The sequence below is a fragment of the Narcine bancroftii genome, chromosome 8 (assembly GCF_036971445.1).
Source record: "Narcine bancroftii isolate sNarBan1 chromosome 8, sNarBan1.hap1, whole genome shotgun sequence".
NCBI classification, from domain to species: Eukaryota; Metazoa; Chordata; class Chondrichthyes; order Torpediniformes; family Narcinidae; genus Narcine; species Narcine bancroftii.
The window spans coordinates 13,532,451-13,550,944 of NC_091476.1; the positions used below are offsets into that span (position 1 = coordinate 13,532,451).

General features: G+C 40.7%; 1 protein-coding gene across 13 annotated transcripts in view; it reads right to left on the reverse strand.

The window, feature by feature from the left end:
* Positions 1–18,494, reverse strand: part of tenm1 (teneurin transmembrane protein 1) — an 832,896-nt gene that overhangs the window by 563,382 nt on the left and 251,020 nt on the right. For all 13 annotated transcript variants that reach the window (XR_011342879.1, XR_011342876.1, XR_011342875.1 and 10 more), the window contains exon 3: positions 15,247–15,529. Coding sequence is in view for 8 of the 13 variants with exons in the window: in XM_069892937.1 (XP_069749038.1) it covers positions 15,247–15,466 (220 nt within the window). In the remaining 5 variants the exon portion in view is untranslated. The remainder of the gene's footprint in view (positions 1–15,246; positions 15,530–18,494) is intronic.

An 18,494-nucleotide genomic window follows, 5' to 3' on the forward strand; every position in this document is an offset into this window, starting at 1 on the left:
TCCAGTGACATCTTCCATGAGCCTTCTAATATTTCAAGCCCCATTCTATATTCTAACTATATTTTCACAATCCATGCCCCTCCACAGTCCTTACTCACACTGTCCAATTGTGGTCATTCAGTCTGAAGCCTCTGCAGGAAACCTACTATATGTTCTTAACCTGCAAATAGTTGGTTTGTTGGTTTTCTCTCACAGTGAAGGCATGTGTCTTGCACATTTAGTGGACACTGAAGGCAGAGAGTGAAATTTCTTGCCATAAATATCTGGTAAAGGTATTTTTTCCCCTATTGTATCCAGTAGATAATGCTGGATTTATTATACATCATATATGACTGTGGTGCTATTTTGCAATAATTAAGCAAAGTAAGGAATAATTTTATTTTCGTCCGTTCTTTTCATTCTAGAGAACAAATACAATACCATCATAGGGCAGCATGGTTGGCATAGCAGTTAACGCAATGACTTTACAGCACCAGCGATTGGGACTGGGGTTTAAATCCCCCACTGTCTGTAAGGAGTTTGCATGTTCTCCCTGTGACTGCATGGATTTTCCCCTGGAGCTCTGGCTTCTTCCCACTGTTCAAAATAAACTGGGGGTGTAGGTTAATAGGGTGCAAATTTGGCAGCACGGACTCGTGGGCTGAAATGGCCTGTTACTGTGCTGTAAGTTCAAATTAAAAAATAAACATCAAGAAATGCAAGGATTTGAACAAATTAGACTTCATTATATTGAAGGATTGCATTATCAAAGCCCATCAAATGTTCATTGGAGTCTGAACTAAGTATCACTGATGAACATAGTAAGTGCAGCACTTCGTTATCAGGGAAAGCTGACACATCATTCATCATGTTCACTAGGCTCATTATAGCAAAAGAAGTAATTAGTATAAATTTAGGCCATGTTCAGACAAAATTTGCATTTAGCATGAATCATTCTGATTATAAAACTTTAGCATTTAGTTGCAAAAGTCTTCTGCTTGAAGATGAGTGAAGAACACAAACCTATTTTTCCACGTGTTTCTACTTGTATTTGTGAGCTCATTCATGAGTGTGCGCATGTTTATGTGAACAGTTTTTTTTTGTCAGGTTTACATCACGTACAACTCTGAGATTCTTTTTCCTCCCGGCAGAATTTCAATAACTGTAAACTGTACTCACAAGGGTAGAAATGTATAGAAAAGAAAAAAAAGTGTAAACAAGACGCATATGTACATATTTATAAGAACATACATTTGGGAGAGGTGGTGATGGTTGTTCTCAGAGAAAAATTGATAGATACTGTCTATTATTCAAACCTGAATTATCTAAATAAGATACAAGGAGGTGCATCCCATTTCCTCCACCTCTTCACAAACAACCTGCTTTGACTTGTGCAGTGAACTTAGGGGTGGAAGCGGGGAAGGGCAATCATTATTAGAACATGTGGTGAGAAATGGTAACCCTGGATTGTCTGACCTCTGCACTTAAAACTGCTGGATGATCTGGGATCATTCTGATTCTCCATTATTGAGGCTCAAAGGGTGAAACAATGAGTACAAGGTGCGAGACCAAATTTGCATTTATTTTGATGGAAAAGATTAGATTGTGATCTAAATGAGGTGATTAAAAAAAATTGCAGGGCTAAAAGTAGCAAACGTTATTCATAAGAATTTAGAGGCTCCAACAAAATCAGAGCTTTGCACATTAATGGTTGGGAGCAAAAGCTCTTGTTCTTAATGATGGTAACTGAAGTCTGGGACCTTATCTCCTCAAAAATGAATAAAGACTGGAACCATTACAATTTCCAAAATTGGGATCGGCTACAGAAGACCAGACTGGGATGCGATTCTACTTGAATTAATAATTTTATGAAATAAATTAGATGTTTTTCTCAGTATCTGACCATAACAAACAAAAGCATTATTTTTGTCCATTTTTAATTCTCCTTTGGAAAATGGTGGTGGGTCTCCTGCTTCCAATGTTAAAGACAGTGTTGGATTGGGAATTCCGTGATTTAGACCCCAAGGCAATGAAGGAATGGCAATAGGCTCCATTTTCAGTCCTGGAAATTTCAAGGGGGATCCTACGAATGGTGGGGTCCCTTGCAACAGCTACCTTTTTCTTTCTAGTGTTGCAGAGCATAGGGGGAGCATGCTGCCAAAGAAGTATTGACGAGTAACTGCAGTGTATTTTATGGATGATGGCTAATGTGCATCATTGGTGGATGGTACAAATTTTTAGTATTTGATTTGCTTCCATTCCAGCAGGCTGCTTTGTCCTTGATTGTGTCAAGCTTTCTGAAAGCTGTTGGAGGTGTGGTCATTGAACAACCAGATAAATCCACCTTTTTTTCCTGTTGCAGTGACTTGGTTTCAATCAATTACTGCAACATGTTTTTCCAATTGTTGATTTTTGACTGGTAATTGTTACTTTAAAACATTGGCCTGCACTCTGTAACAGACATTCCCTCAATCACTCTGCCTCCTGCTCTTTGAGGCTTCAAACCCCTGTTTTTTTTTGTGTGGTTCTCTAGTTCTGATGAAGAATTCTTGACATGGAACATCAACATTTCTCTTCCCACTGAGGTCTCCAGACGTCATTTTGAATTTTTTTTTCGTGTGACATGGGAGGCCAAACGATCCAATGCTTCTCTGTGGTTTCAGAGCAATCCCATCCCCACTTAATTCTCTGTTTTGCACATGCTCATCGACTCTTCCCTGATTTTCCTGCTATCCACTTACTGGTGGAGTAGTGGAAAATTATTCCTGATCAGTCCGTTTTTGGGATGCTGTAAGAAATTGGAGCACTTGTTTGATCACGAAGAGAACATGCAAGCTCTGTTCAGCCAGCATTGGAGTTCAGCATTTGACTTGTGTCACTGGAGTTAATAGGTGGCTGTACTATTTGCTGAGTGCTTGCAACATGCTCTGCTTTTAGTTGGAGATTGCAGTGTGCAGTCCTTTTGTCACATGCTAGGCTGGCGAAAAGGAACATAACTTACACTTTTGCTTTTCCAACCTCAACAATCGCCTTCATCTCTGCAGTGTCCTTAATCTTGATCTCTAGCTTTAGCCCCAACCTCATTCCAGCTTTAGCACAAATTATTGTTAGTCACTTGGTTCTGTGGAACGTTGTCATGTTCCCAGTTCTTTTTCTGGTCCTCTCCCCATCAAACCATTTGGAAAAATGACCCAAATTTTTATACTAACATCTTCTACCTTGGTAATTTGAGGATTTATTTTCATTTCAGGAACAAATTGGTAAGTGGTAAGTTTATGAAACGAAATTATCTAATCAGAAGCATTTTTTATATGTCAAATATCTACCAAAAGGAGCCGCTGCCACTTGTGACAAGAAGCAAGAATCAGGATGCCATAGGCAGAGAGGAAAGAAATAATGAAGCTTTTTTTTTAAACATAGAACTTGTTTGATTTTTTTTCCATTTAAAGTGTCTCCATACCTTCTGGGACTGATTGTTGACACAGGAACGACTAAAACTTCAAATATTCATATCACACCATGAGCTTAGACCGAATACCTTAAGTATTTAAGGAGGCTGTACATCCTATTCATTAGCCCATTATTCACAGATTGCCTGCAGTTCAGGCGATCCGTGAAAATAACTAGGGGTCAAGGAGGTAAAATATCAGAATGGGAATGAGGCCTTATTCCCATTCTGATCTTTTTACAAACACTGCTTTCTGGGAAATTGGGAATAATTTCCTGGAATGCAATGGCTGTGCTAAAAATGTAAATGGCATCTCAGGGATAATACAAGAACAAGAAGGAAATTAGTTTGCAATAGCGAAGGAAGCAAGGGAATACGAGCATAAACCAGAAATATACAATCCCACAGAAGCCCATCCAGGAATCAATCACAAGACACAAAACAGAACTGCCACAGAAACCTTTGGAGTTTGTCAATATTGTGCCACCAAATCGTGGAGATTTACCCTATCTGATTAAAGGCATTTATCTTCAAATTTTGCATAATTTTATTGATCAGAAATTCAATGGTACAACTGTTGGCATTATGTAGCTTAAATGACAAAGAGCTTGTCTACCATCTTGAAATTGTAGGCTATTGTGGAAAAAATCCTGAAATAACCTGTTGTATGGAAGAAAATTCCAACAGTCTGTTATTTCTTGCTGCTCCTATGGGGATTGTACACGTTCTTAACTTCAACCTCGATCAAATGATCGTTCAAACGATTCTTTGTATTACCAGAAGACCAATAGTAATCCCCAGGCGAAGAGAGGTCCCACCATTATCACCACTAAATTACAATTTCAAAGCTTTTACGATGACTCCAAGGCAATCAGAAACACATTTTATCAAAGCTCTAAATCTGAGAATAACTTCGAACCCATGTGATGCCGTATACATGTTGAAAGAAAGCATCTCACCAACATCCTGTAACATTCCTGATAACACCTTCAGCTTTTAATCACACTCTGAGGCAGCAGACACTTTATGGAAGTAAAACTTATTGTGTCATTTATGCGTGATTCATAGTGCTTGGATTTGTCTTGATCCATATCTTCTTATCACAGCTTTGTATTTTGTGCTGCATCCTTTAGAGAATGGGAGTTTTTTTTCAATTAAAAAACAATAAATGCCATGAAAGGTGGAGTTTTGTTAATTCTTTCAATTGGTCACATAAGTCCTCTGACACATGACATTTAAAGAAAAACCCTATGCTTCCAAAGCTGATGGCACCATTTGGTAAATTATTTAATTGTATTAGTTCTAACTGGAGGCACAATTGACAGGATCCTTTATAACCACTCACCGATGAAGCAAACAACAGGAAATAGACTTCAACCTGAAGGCTTCATTGCTCTTCAGCAGTGTTTCATCATGGAAGAGCACTGGCACTTGGCAGCCTGATGTTTGGTCCATATCGGTATCATGTTAGTTCTGAAATTGTCTAGCAAAAACAAATGGTGGCGCAGTTTGTTGGAATCTAGGGGCTAAAATATCACGGAATAGAGGACTAGAAATCAATTATAATATTTACATCATGGTTAAGGGAAAAGTATAAGGTAATTAAGTGGCAATCACAGCATGGAGCAAAGTTGGCTGAGTACAGTAGGGGCAGAATTGTCTGCTTCCAAAAAACAAGGGAGAGGAAATGGATGAAACGATTTAGGAGGAATGCTCAACTGAAGGAGGTGTTGAGTAGCGCAGGAGACACAGGGCAGAGCAGAACAAAGAGTATCCTGTAAGAAACAAAGGGAATGGAAAGCCAGTCTAGGAAGAAGATTAAGGCATGAGGAGGTGTTAAGGAGAACAGAAGACATTGGCTAGACAGGAACAGAACAATGATTGGAAATATCTAGGGCAGGAATTGATTTCTGGTCAAAACAATAGGATGGTCTGATCTGGAAGATTTAAGATAAGAGGTCTACACCCCGAGATAAACTGTAGAATAAGGAAATTGCTGGTGATATACTTTATGTAAAAATCTAGCAAAGGAAGCCAACTTTTGTTCTGTATGGTAAATTGTAGCTATATAAACTGAGCAGACTGGACAATAGGGGTCAGTCTTGGGGAATAGCTCACTGTGCAGGTGATCTATGAACTAACGACTGACCCAGAGCTCTGTGCTGTGTAATAAACTGATTGTTGAACCGAATACCTTCTCCTATCACTTCATTCAACGAACACGCTGGACTCAGACGACACATAAACTAAATTGAGGGTAAGGTAAAGCCAGAGTCCAACAAGTTGAAACCACTTGGAGAGCGGGAAGAGGAGACACGGTGGTTTCTCCCCGCAGGGTCCTATTGCCCAGTTCTTCTGCCGACGTATCTATCCAGGCTTGAAACAACCTGCTAAATGAGCCAACAGTGTTTTATTCCAAATCCTGCGACTGCGTGGTCTGTGCCCAAGATGCTGGCGCTTGTGTTTAGCAGCAGCCAAAGAAGGGTGGCAGACTCCAGGGGACTGGCACGGAGCACCAGTAACGGGGAGAACATCCCACTGTTGAGAAGGAGAAGCAGAGGGGAAGACTATAAGAAGTGACCATGGTCGCTGCAGCTGAAGGAGAGGCGCGAGCTGTTGGTGGTTTGCGGGTGAGGAATCCACACAAGCTGCTGGCTACTTGAAGTCAAAGGACTCACACCAGGCTGCAGGAGACTAGCTCACAAGAGTCTTATGCAGCTGCAGGAGTGCTGGAGGGAACTCCCTTTGGTTTCCTGTCCTCTGACTGGCAATGCTAATGGTGAATCTTTTTCTGCCTTATTGCAGACTAAAGGCGATTTTGAGTAATATATTCCTGTTTTATTACACGGCAATAAATAGTGTCTGATCTGGAAGTTATTTCCATTCCAATAGCCTTGCCTAGTGACTCTCTTAATTGATATGCATTTGCAACATTTTTCAGTTGAGTTTACTGAATAGAAATTAAGAGCATATTGTGTTGTTTAATTTTCTGATAAATGAAGAATGAAAGAGCATTGTATAAGCCAAGCTAATTCAGTGAAGACTGGAAACGGCAAATGGGGTTCATAAGTTTATATATCCTGTATTTCTCTTGGCCGCTGTTTTTTATAATCTATTGGACAATTAAGATACCTTTATTGTCCTGTAATAAAACAGGTGTCATATCAAATGAAATTGGCTTCAGTCTGACATGTGACAGATTCCATGAGCAGCAGAAATTGCTGGGGGCCTTTTATAGTCAGAAAAAGAGCCCCCTCCCCAAGAATCATTGAGTGCCCATGGATTCGCCTCGAGTGCTCCTGCAGCCAGACAGACTCCTTTTCCAAACCATCAGCAACCCGACTCCCAGATCTGAACCTCAGCTCCTCCCCCACCCACAGTGGCCCCTGACTCCCTTAGGGCAGAGCTGAGAACCCTACTGTGACAGGAACATTGCCCGTATCCAGCAGCAGGAAACATCACCCGAGGGGTGGCAGACATCACGACCCTCCCATAGGATAGATATGCTCAGCTGCCCTCTCCTGGCTGGGAGCCCTGAGGTTATACATCCCAGTAGTTGTACACTGGGGCAAAGGGAATACACAGCGTTGGATGGCCCAGGCAGACACTGGGGCCAAGCACGATACCATCCCCGGCAATCCTGTGATTTGCAAAGGACTGCAAGTCACCATAAAGAATTCAGCAAGTTCCGTAATCCCAACCAGAGGTTATCCTCCATCTATCCATAGGCAATGATGCACCCAGCTCCATTCCCATTTTGTTTGCTAACTCACTCGAGTGTACCTTGGACATGAATGTGCTAAAAGGGCAATTCCTACACCCCAACAAGGGGAAGTTCACCTTTGGGGTCGCCCGAGTGACCAATGTAGTTGGGACAGCCATTGGGAGCCCACAATCGTTCCCTCACCCTCCAAGGTAGTCAGCAATCGACTATACTGGGTGCTTGGGGGCAATAAAGAGATTGCAAAATCTATAGGTGCACTAGTGCATGAAGGAGTCATCCAGATGCTGTTTCACCATTCAACAGCCCAGTCTAACATGGGCGAAAGAAAAATGGACATGGTTCATGACCAATGATTACAGACAACTAAGCAAAGTTGCAAGCCCTCCCTTCCACCTCACTGCTGCCACCCCCAATGTAGTCACACTGGTGGAAGTCATTGGGGGATGGGTGAATAAACATTGGTTTGCCATTGTCAACCTCACAAACTCTTTCTTTTCCATCCCCCTCAGTCCCAACTCCCAGGATTAATTTGCCTTCACCTGGGAGGCAGACAGTAAACATTTTGCTGTCTCCCCCAAGGCTATGTGCACAGTCCCACATTGAGTCACGGGTTGATGTCCCGGGATTTAGAAAATATCAAGCTTCCTCCAGATATCCCAACAGCACACGATATCCTCCTCCAGGGATCCTCGGGGAAATGAAAGCACATGCCTCTGCTATGTTAATCACCTTGATTAGGGTAAGGGTGTTAACCTAGAAATGGTACAAGGACCCATTCAAACAGTCCTTTTCCTGGGCATCAGTGGCACTCTGGCAGCAGAGAAATTCCTGTGGCCGCCAAAATCAAAATCCTCAAAGCGGTAGTGCCTACCAACGAAGTTGAGACGAAAGTTTCATGGGTCTTTTTGGTTACTGATGATAACATATTCCCCATCATCCTCTGTCCACTGTTCAGCTTTTCAAGGAAAATGAAAACTGTGTTTTAATGGGGGCCTGAGCAACAAATTGCATTTGAAATAGCTAAACAGGCCCTTGAATAGGGGGTGTTCCCACTCTCATGCCATCTGGTGGCCTCTGACGCCACCAAGTCAGAGGAGATGGAAGTTCAGAACCCTGAGGAATCAGGTCGAGCGTGGGTACAGCAGCCACAAGGACCTCCTGGAATGGGGAAATTATGGCCCATGGGACCAGAGATACACGATGGGTCACCATACCAGGTGAATTTAATCTGTCATGCATTCAGACCCAAAAATGAACCAGACGAAAGTGAGCTTTGTAATTTCCCATCCACCACCACCCTCCCTCCCAACCTGCAGGAGAATGCTGCGTCGATCGGCGTCATGCAAGCCTACAATACATTCTTCAGGGTGGCCTATGAATACACCAGCACCCAATAGATCGAATTGCTGGGTCTGCTCAGTCACACGCTGCTGAGGGACTTGCACTTACATCCATTCCACTTGACACCACAGAAATGGATTGTGTGCAAGAACTGTTTAATTACATGAACTTCTATATTCATCCCCCTACCTCCCCCTTACGCAACATTACATCCTGTGATCCCGGTGGTCAAAACCGTTGATGGTGAGTGTGAGCAAGAATGGTACCCAGGTATGCCAGTGTCCACAGACAAGGCTGCAGCAAATTTGGGAGTTCCCTGGATGTTTAATAGCACTCACTGGATATGAGAATGCTGCCCTACCCCTGCTCCCTATGGTACGGTTGCTTTTCAGGACATGTTATGTTTCATACCTACTACCTTAATGTACCTGGGGAGCACACAGCCTACCATGGACACTGAGACAGAAGAGCTATCACTGAGGGGGAAGGATTCTGGATGATCGCCTTCCCCCAGTATGGCACTGCCCACCTGTCCTGTAAAGTCACCTTCATGATGTGTTCTGGAGACACTGGCCAATGAGATGGCTGTGGCACACGGAAGATGCATAGATTTGAGTGGCAGCCGAGCTGACGGCTGACCGCATGGTCAGCTCACAGAACTAGATGGCCCTGGGCTAACTACTCATCGCTGAATGTGGTACCTGTGCTGTGATTGGTAAAGAGTGCTGCACTTATGTTCTCAACAAATTGGGCAACATCACTCATCTAGCCAAGAATAGCTGAGAGTTGATGGGTAAAACTGAAAAATCAAGGGATCATGACCCTTCTCTGGAATGCTGGTGGTTCTTTGGGGCTCTGGCCATTCACTGGATCACTACTATCATTCACATAGGGTTGGGGCTTTGTCTTTTATGTTACCTTTGCAAATCTATCCAGAAGGCACCTAGTCTCTATTGACGGACGTAATGACTAGCGATTGTCATGACTTCTGAGGGGTAGAATGTCATGTGGATTGGTGGATTGTGGAGGGTCATGTAACCCGTCCATCTGGTTTCTGTGGGATTGTAGATTTATGGAAGGGCAAGAGACTTCAGCATCTGGAACCCAATTGGGTCACCTCACCTGCCAATCGAAGTACAGCCTTGCCCAGGACCAGCGTACACCTCGTCATAGGCTCCTTTAATTGCCTCATTGATATCTGGGCTGGACTCTCCAGCTGATAGCACGATAAAGCCCACTACATGTGAGCCATCTTCCTCTTTTGGGATGAACCAGAGCTCCATTCCAGTTTGGGAACCATGGGCCTTGCTGGAGGATCGTTGGCAAGGAGTATGCAAAGGGTTGGGAGCTGCAGTATTGTGTGCCTAGAGTCCCTAGTTTAGTTAGATAAGAGTTAAGCCTGCCAGGGATATCAAGGGGTGGTGGGTATCGCATGTTCTTACTTAATTGTAAAACCTTCTCATCCGGTGAGTGTGCGCATGTGTGTGTGTGTCTTTTACCCCTGTTGTGACTCCCCTATATGTTAAAATAAAACACTACTGTTCAATCAGCTGCGTTCAGACTCATTACCCTTGGGACCCATCAAACCAGTTTCACACCATAGAATCTGATTGATAATTACAAACTAACGGTCAATTGTGGTCACAGACAAATTCTCATAATCCATCTTGATAATATTCTTCATGGGATGCAATTGTGACCAGCAATGTCAATATTTAATTGTTGTCTTGCTAATCTACAATGCAATGGTACTTTCATTATGTTGTTGTCAGAATCCATTGTCACGAACAAGTCATAAAATTTGATGTTTTTCGGCAGCGTCATAGTACAAATTTTCATCTTACAATATTACTATAAATAAAATAAAAGTGGTGCACGAAAAGTACGGCAGTGTCTTTAGGTCATTGATTATTCAGCAAATTCGAAGATTTTGATCAACTACAGTAGCTCAATAGAGATGCAAATCAGGTAGGTGTGTTACCTAGAAGGGAACTTGGAATTTTGGCTCATTAGGCCTGCTACCCATGTCTAGGTTATAGATTTGTGAGAAAGTGAAAGATGTTATGAATCATACATGCCGACTGGTAGGCAGGATTTAACAACATCTATTGCAAGAATTGGAAAGGCCATCAATAATTACGGTGTGGGTCATTCAATAGAGAAATCCAGCCTCAGACGTGCTTCTTTCAGAATTTTTCTCGGAAAATTAGAACACAATTGTTCTGAGAAGGATTCATCTTAGTTATTTTCTGAAAAATTGGTGTTGATAGCATTCGACTGAGACCAGAGTCAAACAAGTCCTTTGTTTATCTTCTAACTTTTGAAATCCATACAATTGTGACCATCCCACTCATTGATCTTATCTCCAATGGTCCCTGTGTCACAACAACTCCCAGCACAATTCCCAATGAGGGACAGACTGCTCTCTTTCCAAGACTTCAGATCTCTGCTGCCCAGGGCTGTAATTCTTTAATTATTCAAGGCCATGATACTTTCTTCCTAGAAGGCTTGGCCCACTGATCCCTGATCCTCCACTCCCCAAATCTCCAATTTACAACCTCTGATCTCCAGAACGGAGCATACTTTATGCACCACACTCAGGATGAGTGTCCATTACATCAATGAAACATCAGCTGAAATTAGCTTTGACCAAGGCTAAGTCTGAGCAGTTACAAGCTTTGGAATCTAATTTTAGCATTTGCTCTTTCCAAAATAACGAATCTGGGGCACTCATTGCAGCAGATGAATTTGATTAGCACGGTGGCAGAGCTGTGAGAGATGCTGCATCAAAGCACCAGAGACCCAGGTTTCCATCCTAACCTCACACTTTTCAGGTGGAATTTGCATGTGATCACAAAGGAGAACATGGGCGTCTTCTAGCTTCCTCCTATGTCCCAAAGACTTGCAGTTTTATTATTTTTTTTTTTGGCATGGCAATTTGTCCTGAGCGAGTAGGTTAGAGGTGAAAGAGGAAAGATTTAAAAGGGACCTAAGGAGCAGTTTTCTCAGAGGGCGATAGGTGAATGGAATGAGCTGCCAGAGGAACTGAAAGAAGCAGGTACAAATGCAATTTTATGAGACATTTAGACAGTTATGTGGATAGTGACGTATATGGGGAAAACACAGGCCAATGGAACTAACATAAGAAGACAATTTTTTCAGCAATGAAAAGTTGGGCCAAAGGGCTTGTTTCCCTCTTGTTAAACTCAGACTCTAATTTGGAGGAGGTTGATATGAATATGGGAGCTTGACACAATGGGATTCATGATGGATTACCGTGGATGGGCAGTTGATGGTCAGCAGAGATACAATGGGCTGGTGTCTGTTTCCATGCTGTGTCTCTCCATGACTCAAAAATGTTCTTCATCCAGCTCACAGTGATCAGGATGAAACAGTTTTCTGATGAGAATGCCCTTTAGCATGGCAACCATTGTAATAATTGTCATCAATTCACATAATATGGACATTTCATCCAAAATCTAAATTAACAATGACATCCTGCACAATGAGGACCACTTCTGCTCTCTTTACCCACCTCTTAACAACTGACGTAGTCTCAACTGTGCACGATCTGAAAATAGTCAATGTCTCTGTCAACTGACAAATTGACTTCACATTTGGAACATCAAGCTGCTAAGCCGGTACTCACGGGCTTCTGCAATTCAGGGTTGAATCTTGCTGCTGTTATTTATGACTGAGAAAGCTGGGCAAGAGAGAAGACTGATAGCTTCCATCTTCAAAGTCTCAAAATATCTTGGTCTTTGAGACCAAATGGAGTGGTGACAATGTGATGGATTAAATAAACATCTCACAGTCTCTTCAGACTACTTAAGATGATCTGCTGTATTGGAAATGATTGCTCATCAAAGTAGACGGCAATGGATAATCAAGAACAATTTACACTGGAGATAAAAGCTGATCGAATAGCATAATTCTCCTTCTATGACTTATGATTGGAGGTCACTTATTTCAACTTGAGGACAATGATGCAGACATTCCTCAGGTCATTTTATAAGGTTCAATCATCTCTAATTGCTTCATCAAAAATGTTCCTTCCACGATGATACCCAAAGTGGGGATCTTTGCTGCTAATTCCACTGCATTCTATCCCACCTACAACTCTTCCAATAATGAAATATTCCATGCAGCAAAAACTATTTTTCACTGCTACTTCCACAGTACTATCTTAACTCCTGGTCTCTGCTGCCAAAGTGAAATGGGGTCAACAGATGTGTTGAAACAATTCAACATACTAACTTCCCTTACCAATCCATATCTTCCTAACTTCCTAAGATAGGTCTAACTTTTTTTTTCATTCCTGGGCCCAAATCTTGAAATTCCACACATCAACAATATTGTCAGAGCACCGACATCACCACCATTAACTATTGGACAACAGAGGATGGGAAATCAATGCTGGCCCAACCAGCAATACTGTTAATCAAACAAAAACAATATTTTTAATACAAATTCAAGCCCATTTGTTCAAATCTCCAAAGGCTGAAAGCACCACAGAATTCAAAATTTATTTTAGCATTTCAACAGAACATATGGGGAATAAACCCCAACTAGTTAGATATCAAATAATTACATTTTAAGGACAACTGTTGCACAGTAAAATACATTATAACCCAATATGGGCTTTTGTACTCACCTTTGCAATAAAAAAAATCATAAGTAGTACCAAGTACAATAGAACTCCGATTATCTGAAATGGTCAGGTCTAGGCCTACATTGGATGAATGTTTTTGGCGAACTGGCCATTTTTTAAGCAAAAACAGCCCAGTAGTGACGGCAATTCATTTGTAACAGTGTATTTCTTTTCAATCAGCTGAGGTCAGTTCGACTCTGAAAAAATTTGCAGAAATTAAGATTTTGGAAAATCTGATTTCAGTTAATTGGAGTTGTACTGTAATTTGAACTTGGATTCTCACCTTATTTATTTTTAGGGGCATGGCCTTTGTGCCATTGGTAAGGAGTAATGCAAAGCACCACAATGGATACATATGCAATACTCCCTGTGAACAAAATCTTGGCCAGTTGTAAAGCCCCTGATGGGGGAGCAAAAAGAACCTTTCAACATAACATCAAGATTCACTAAATAACCAGGCTGCACTCATCTCATTTACATATCTGGTAACTTACAATGACCCTATTTACGAAGACACATTCTGAAATATATGTTCCTCATTTCAGGTAACTCCCTCCCCCCTTTCTTTCCATTTCTTGTTTATCTCCCCCTATTGACTTTTCTCTCTAACTCTCTCTCCAATTTATCAGCTCATTAGATGCATTGAAAATTGTTTTTGAACAAAGAAATTAAACAAATATTGAATAGAACAATCATATAAAAACCCAGAAGTATTTAGAAATGCAGGCCACATAAAAAAAAATGTAGGTTTGGTATTATGGATATAACTCATGGAAAATTTCTAAGTCCACAAAGAAACGTATTTAACACAGACTAATCCTCTAGCTCTCTAGGGGCTCTCAACTAGTTGAGGTGGCAACTTCCAGCTGAGGGGTTAAACTGGTCCTTTTGTTCTGGAGGTAAAATGTTCCTGGATAGTATTTCAAAGACAAAAGAATTATTCCCTGATTCAATAACCAACCTCATGAATACTATTATATTTTTGTTTAAATACAAACTTGTCATTTTTCCTAGATTCAATGCATAATCCCAATTCCTTCACATTTTATTGGCTTCAGGATGAGACGATACAGATGCTAGTCTCACTTTGCTGAGAAGCCCAACCACATTAAAAAGGACTCTCATCACCAAAAAAAAACAGGAAGTATTCAGTTATTGTTTAAAATACTTCCAAGATGCTCATTAAAGATTTGGAATACTGACATTTTTTTTAATGATCATGGTGAAATATCAACAAGACATATTTAAAAACAAAATATAAGATTATTTTATTTTTGTGATATTAATATAAAGAGATTGACTCAAGTATAAAATTAGCTTTTCTTCAGAGGCAGATCATTTGCTGAGTTATAATTTTGGCTTTGATGCCAAAAAAAAGTTCACTGGAATCTGCAGTAAACTTACAAGAAGGCAGAATTGGTTTCTAAATACCCAACATTCACACAATATCTTAAAAATTAACTTAATTGCGCGGGGAATTGCTGAAACTGATGCCACTGGTGCAGACACCCTGAATCACTGACAGCAGTTATTTGCACATGAACAAATATCCTGAAGTGGCTGTATGTTCCACTGAGCAATGATGGCAAACATTAATGGTTCTGCTGTAATTGCTACAATAATTTAACCTACATTGTTTGTCATCACAAATTTGTCAACAGTGATCCAAATGTTAAAGAAAAATTAAATGAAAGGACACAAATTGATAATACCCTTTTTAAATTAAACCAACTAATGAATAATTTTATAATCTATTTTGAACTACAAACCATAATCCAAAATATTAGGACCACCTTGAAACAAAAGCTTAAATCTTCATTACTGAAATGTTCACCATGAAATGCTTTTGCATTTTTGCAATAGTGTATGAACGATCTGTTCAATTTGTTTGAAAGTGCAAAGAACAGAATGAAAGAAGCAAATTCCAGAGTAAAATTCCTTCAGACTGAATTATCAAGAAAGAAATTAGGCTCATTCCATTCTTGACTAATGAATTGGCACACCTTGAGCTGACTCAGTTGGCAGACTTGATTTAAAATGCAGGCATTGTATATCTAGATATGCATTTAATATTTAATGCACTCACAAAACACACGTGAATACCTTGTCTGGATTCTTCAACTGTTTGCATGATATCTTTCTTGTGACAGTTGTAATTCATCCTCAACTCATTACTGTATTCATGAAGTGTTTCTCTGGAGCCAAGAGATTTTTGGGGGCTTCTTCCATCTTCACTTTCATCTGAAGAACTTGTATATGCTAATTCCATCTCGCACCGAACTTTAGGCAATGGCTGGTAAGGTTTACAATCCATCTGATCCATTCCTTGTATAGCTGGCACCCAGACATTAAAACAGGGAGGCCAGGATGCTCAGTCGAGAATGACCTGTGAAGATAAATGGAAAAACGTTTAAATACATAATTGTCTAGGCCTTCAAAATTAAAAAAAAATACAGATGGGTGGGCAGGGAACAAAGCATTTAAATATTATCTAATGACATTTATGTTATCCTATCTACTTTACATTTTTACAATTACGAATATAATAAGTCACAGAATTTTACAAACCGGAAAAGGGCTTCAGTCCAAAAAGCTTACTCAGGTTCTCTGAACGATCTGCTTGCTCAGTTCCATTTTCTGCTTTCTGGCAACAAACCCCTGCAATTGTTATTTTTTGAATATTTTGCTCTTTCCTTTTTTAAAAGCTATTTATGATCCAGGTGGGAACTTCAAGCCTTAACATCAGGCTGTGAAGAAACATCCCTTAGCATCTCCCTCTCCTTCTATTGATGTTCTTAAAATTTTACAACTTCTAATTATAAGCTGACTGGTTAGAGGAAATTATTTCCTTTTCTCACTTGCTCTGTCAAGCCTCTCATAATTTTCATCACCCTGATCACATCTCATCTTCACCTTCGCTTGGAAGAAAATAGGCCCAATTCTTGCTCTCTACTTATATCTGAAGCTTCTCATTATTATATTAAAATTTGTAAATCTCTTATGCACCTTCTGCCCTCGATGGCCTTCTTGAAATTAGAGCTTTTGTGTTCTGAAACTTGCCTTGCAGAATACTATGCAGCCATTCTCAGCAGTGGTGGGGGGGGGGGGGGAACAACAGACTAAAATCATAAAATATTTTTTATGTAGTCGATAGGAGAGAAGTACGGAATAAATCAATTACATGTGGACTGCTTCACAGGGGGAGATAGCCAAAAGAGACCATAAGACATCAGAGCAGAAATAGGCTATTCAGCCAATCTAGCTTGCCCACCATTTAATCATGACCTGATCCATTTTTCCCACAACCTCACTGCTCGGCCTTCTCCCCATAACCTTTGATGCCCTGGCTAATCAAGAACTCATCAATCTCTGCCTTAAATACATCCAATGACTTGGCCTCCACAACTGCCTGTGGCAACAAATTCCACAGATTTACCACACTCTGGCTGAAGAAATTCCTCCCCATCTCTGTTCTCAGTGGATGCCGTTCAAACCAGAAGTTGTGTCTTCTTGACCTAGACCCTCCCACCATGGGAAACAACCTTTTCTACATCTGCTTTGTCCATGTCTTTCAACATTCAAAATGGTTCAATATGAACACCCCCCACCACATTCTCCTAAATTCCAATGAGTATAGGCAAAGAGCTGTCAAATGCTCACCATATAATAACCGTTTCAATCCCAAAATCATCCTTGTGAACCTTCACTGGACCCTGTCCAACATCAGCATATCCTTTCTTAAATGATGAACCCAAAATTGCTCACCAGTGCCTTATAAAGCCTCAACATTATATGCCTTCTCATATAATCTATTCCTCATGAAATTAATGCCAGTATTGCTTTTGCCTTCTTCACTACTGACTCAATATGCAAGTTTACCTGCAAGCTATGCTGCACCTGGGTATATTTAATTTGTTTCCCATTTAGAAATGGTCAGCCCATTCAGGTTTTGTATCAGAATGCATGACTGTACCACTTTCTGATGCTGTATTTCATTTGCCAATTCTCTGCCCATTCTCCTAACCTGTCTAGTCCTTCTGCAGCTTCCGTTTCCTCAACACTACCTGCTCCTCCATCAACCTTCGCATCATTGGAAAACTTGGCCACAAAGTCATTCAATCTATAATCTAAATCATTAACATACAACATAAAAAGCATTCTCAACCCTGACCCCTGTGGAACATGACCACTGGCAGCCATCCAACTTAACTAAAATTCATAACATACAGCATATCCTTATTGACAATAATCATGACCTCATGTTACAATATTGATTTACTAATACTCTTTTTAAATTTTGTAATAGTTTAATTTTTAGTATTTTTCTCTCCTTCTAGTGGCAACAAATTCCACAGATTTACCACACTCTGGCTGAAGAAATTCCTCCCCATCTCTGTTCTCAGTGGATGCCGTTCAAACCAGAAGTTGTGTCTTCTTGACACAGTTGTGTCTCCTGCTCTTTAAAGTTCAATCATCACATTATTTTGCTCTCTACTAATTCTTCCTCCAAAGGCTTATGAGCTGACATTTCTCTGGAAAACATTACCACAGAGTTTTAAAGAGAAATGTCACAGAAACAAGATCCTTGACGCCACAGAGTCATGCCAACCATTAACAATGTCTGATAGTTGAGTGGTGTCACAATAACTAACCTTGCACTCAATGTTAGCACAGCTAAGGAACTGATTGTGGACTTCAGGAGAGGGAAATCATGAGAACACGGACCAGTTTTCTTCTTGGGTTCTGGGTGTGAACATCTATGAAGATCTGTCCTGGGGCCTCCATGTCGATGCAATCGCAAAGAAGGGTCACCAGTGGCTACACCTCGTGAGGTATTTGAGGAGATTTGATATGTCACCAAAGACTCTTGCAAATTTATACGGGTGTATCACGGAGAGCAGTCTGACCGGTTGATTTGTTGTCTGGTAAGAAGATGCCAATTCAGAGGAGAGGAAAGGAAACAAATTACAGAGAGTCGTGAACTTGGCCACTCTTCACTCCATTTTGGTCATCTACAAGAGGCGGTGTCTGAAGAAAGCAGCTTCTGTCCTCAAGAATTAACACCACCCACCCCATGCTCCCTTCACACTGCTATCATCAGGAAGGAGGTACAGGAGCCTGAAGACAAACTCCCAGTGGGACAAAAACAGCTTCTTGCCTCTGCCAACTTATTTCTGAATGGACCATAAAGGACAGAGAGTGCCTCACTTCCTCTTTTTTAATTTGCACTAATTTATTTCTATTTAAAATGCAATTGACAGCAATATTTGCAACTGCAGCACTGTCACAAAACAACATATTTCAAGATATGCTCATCACAATAAATGCTGATTCTGAGAAAAAAATTAATG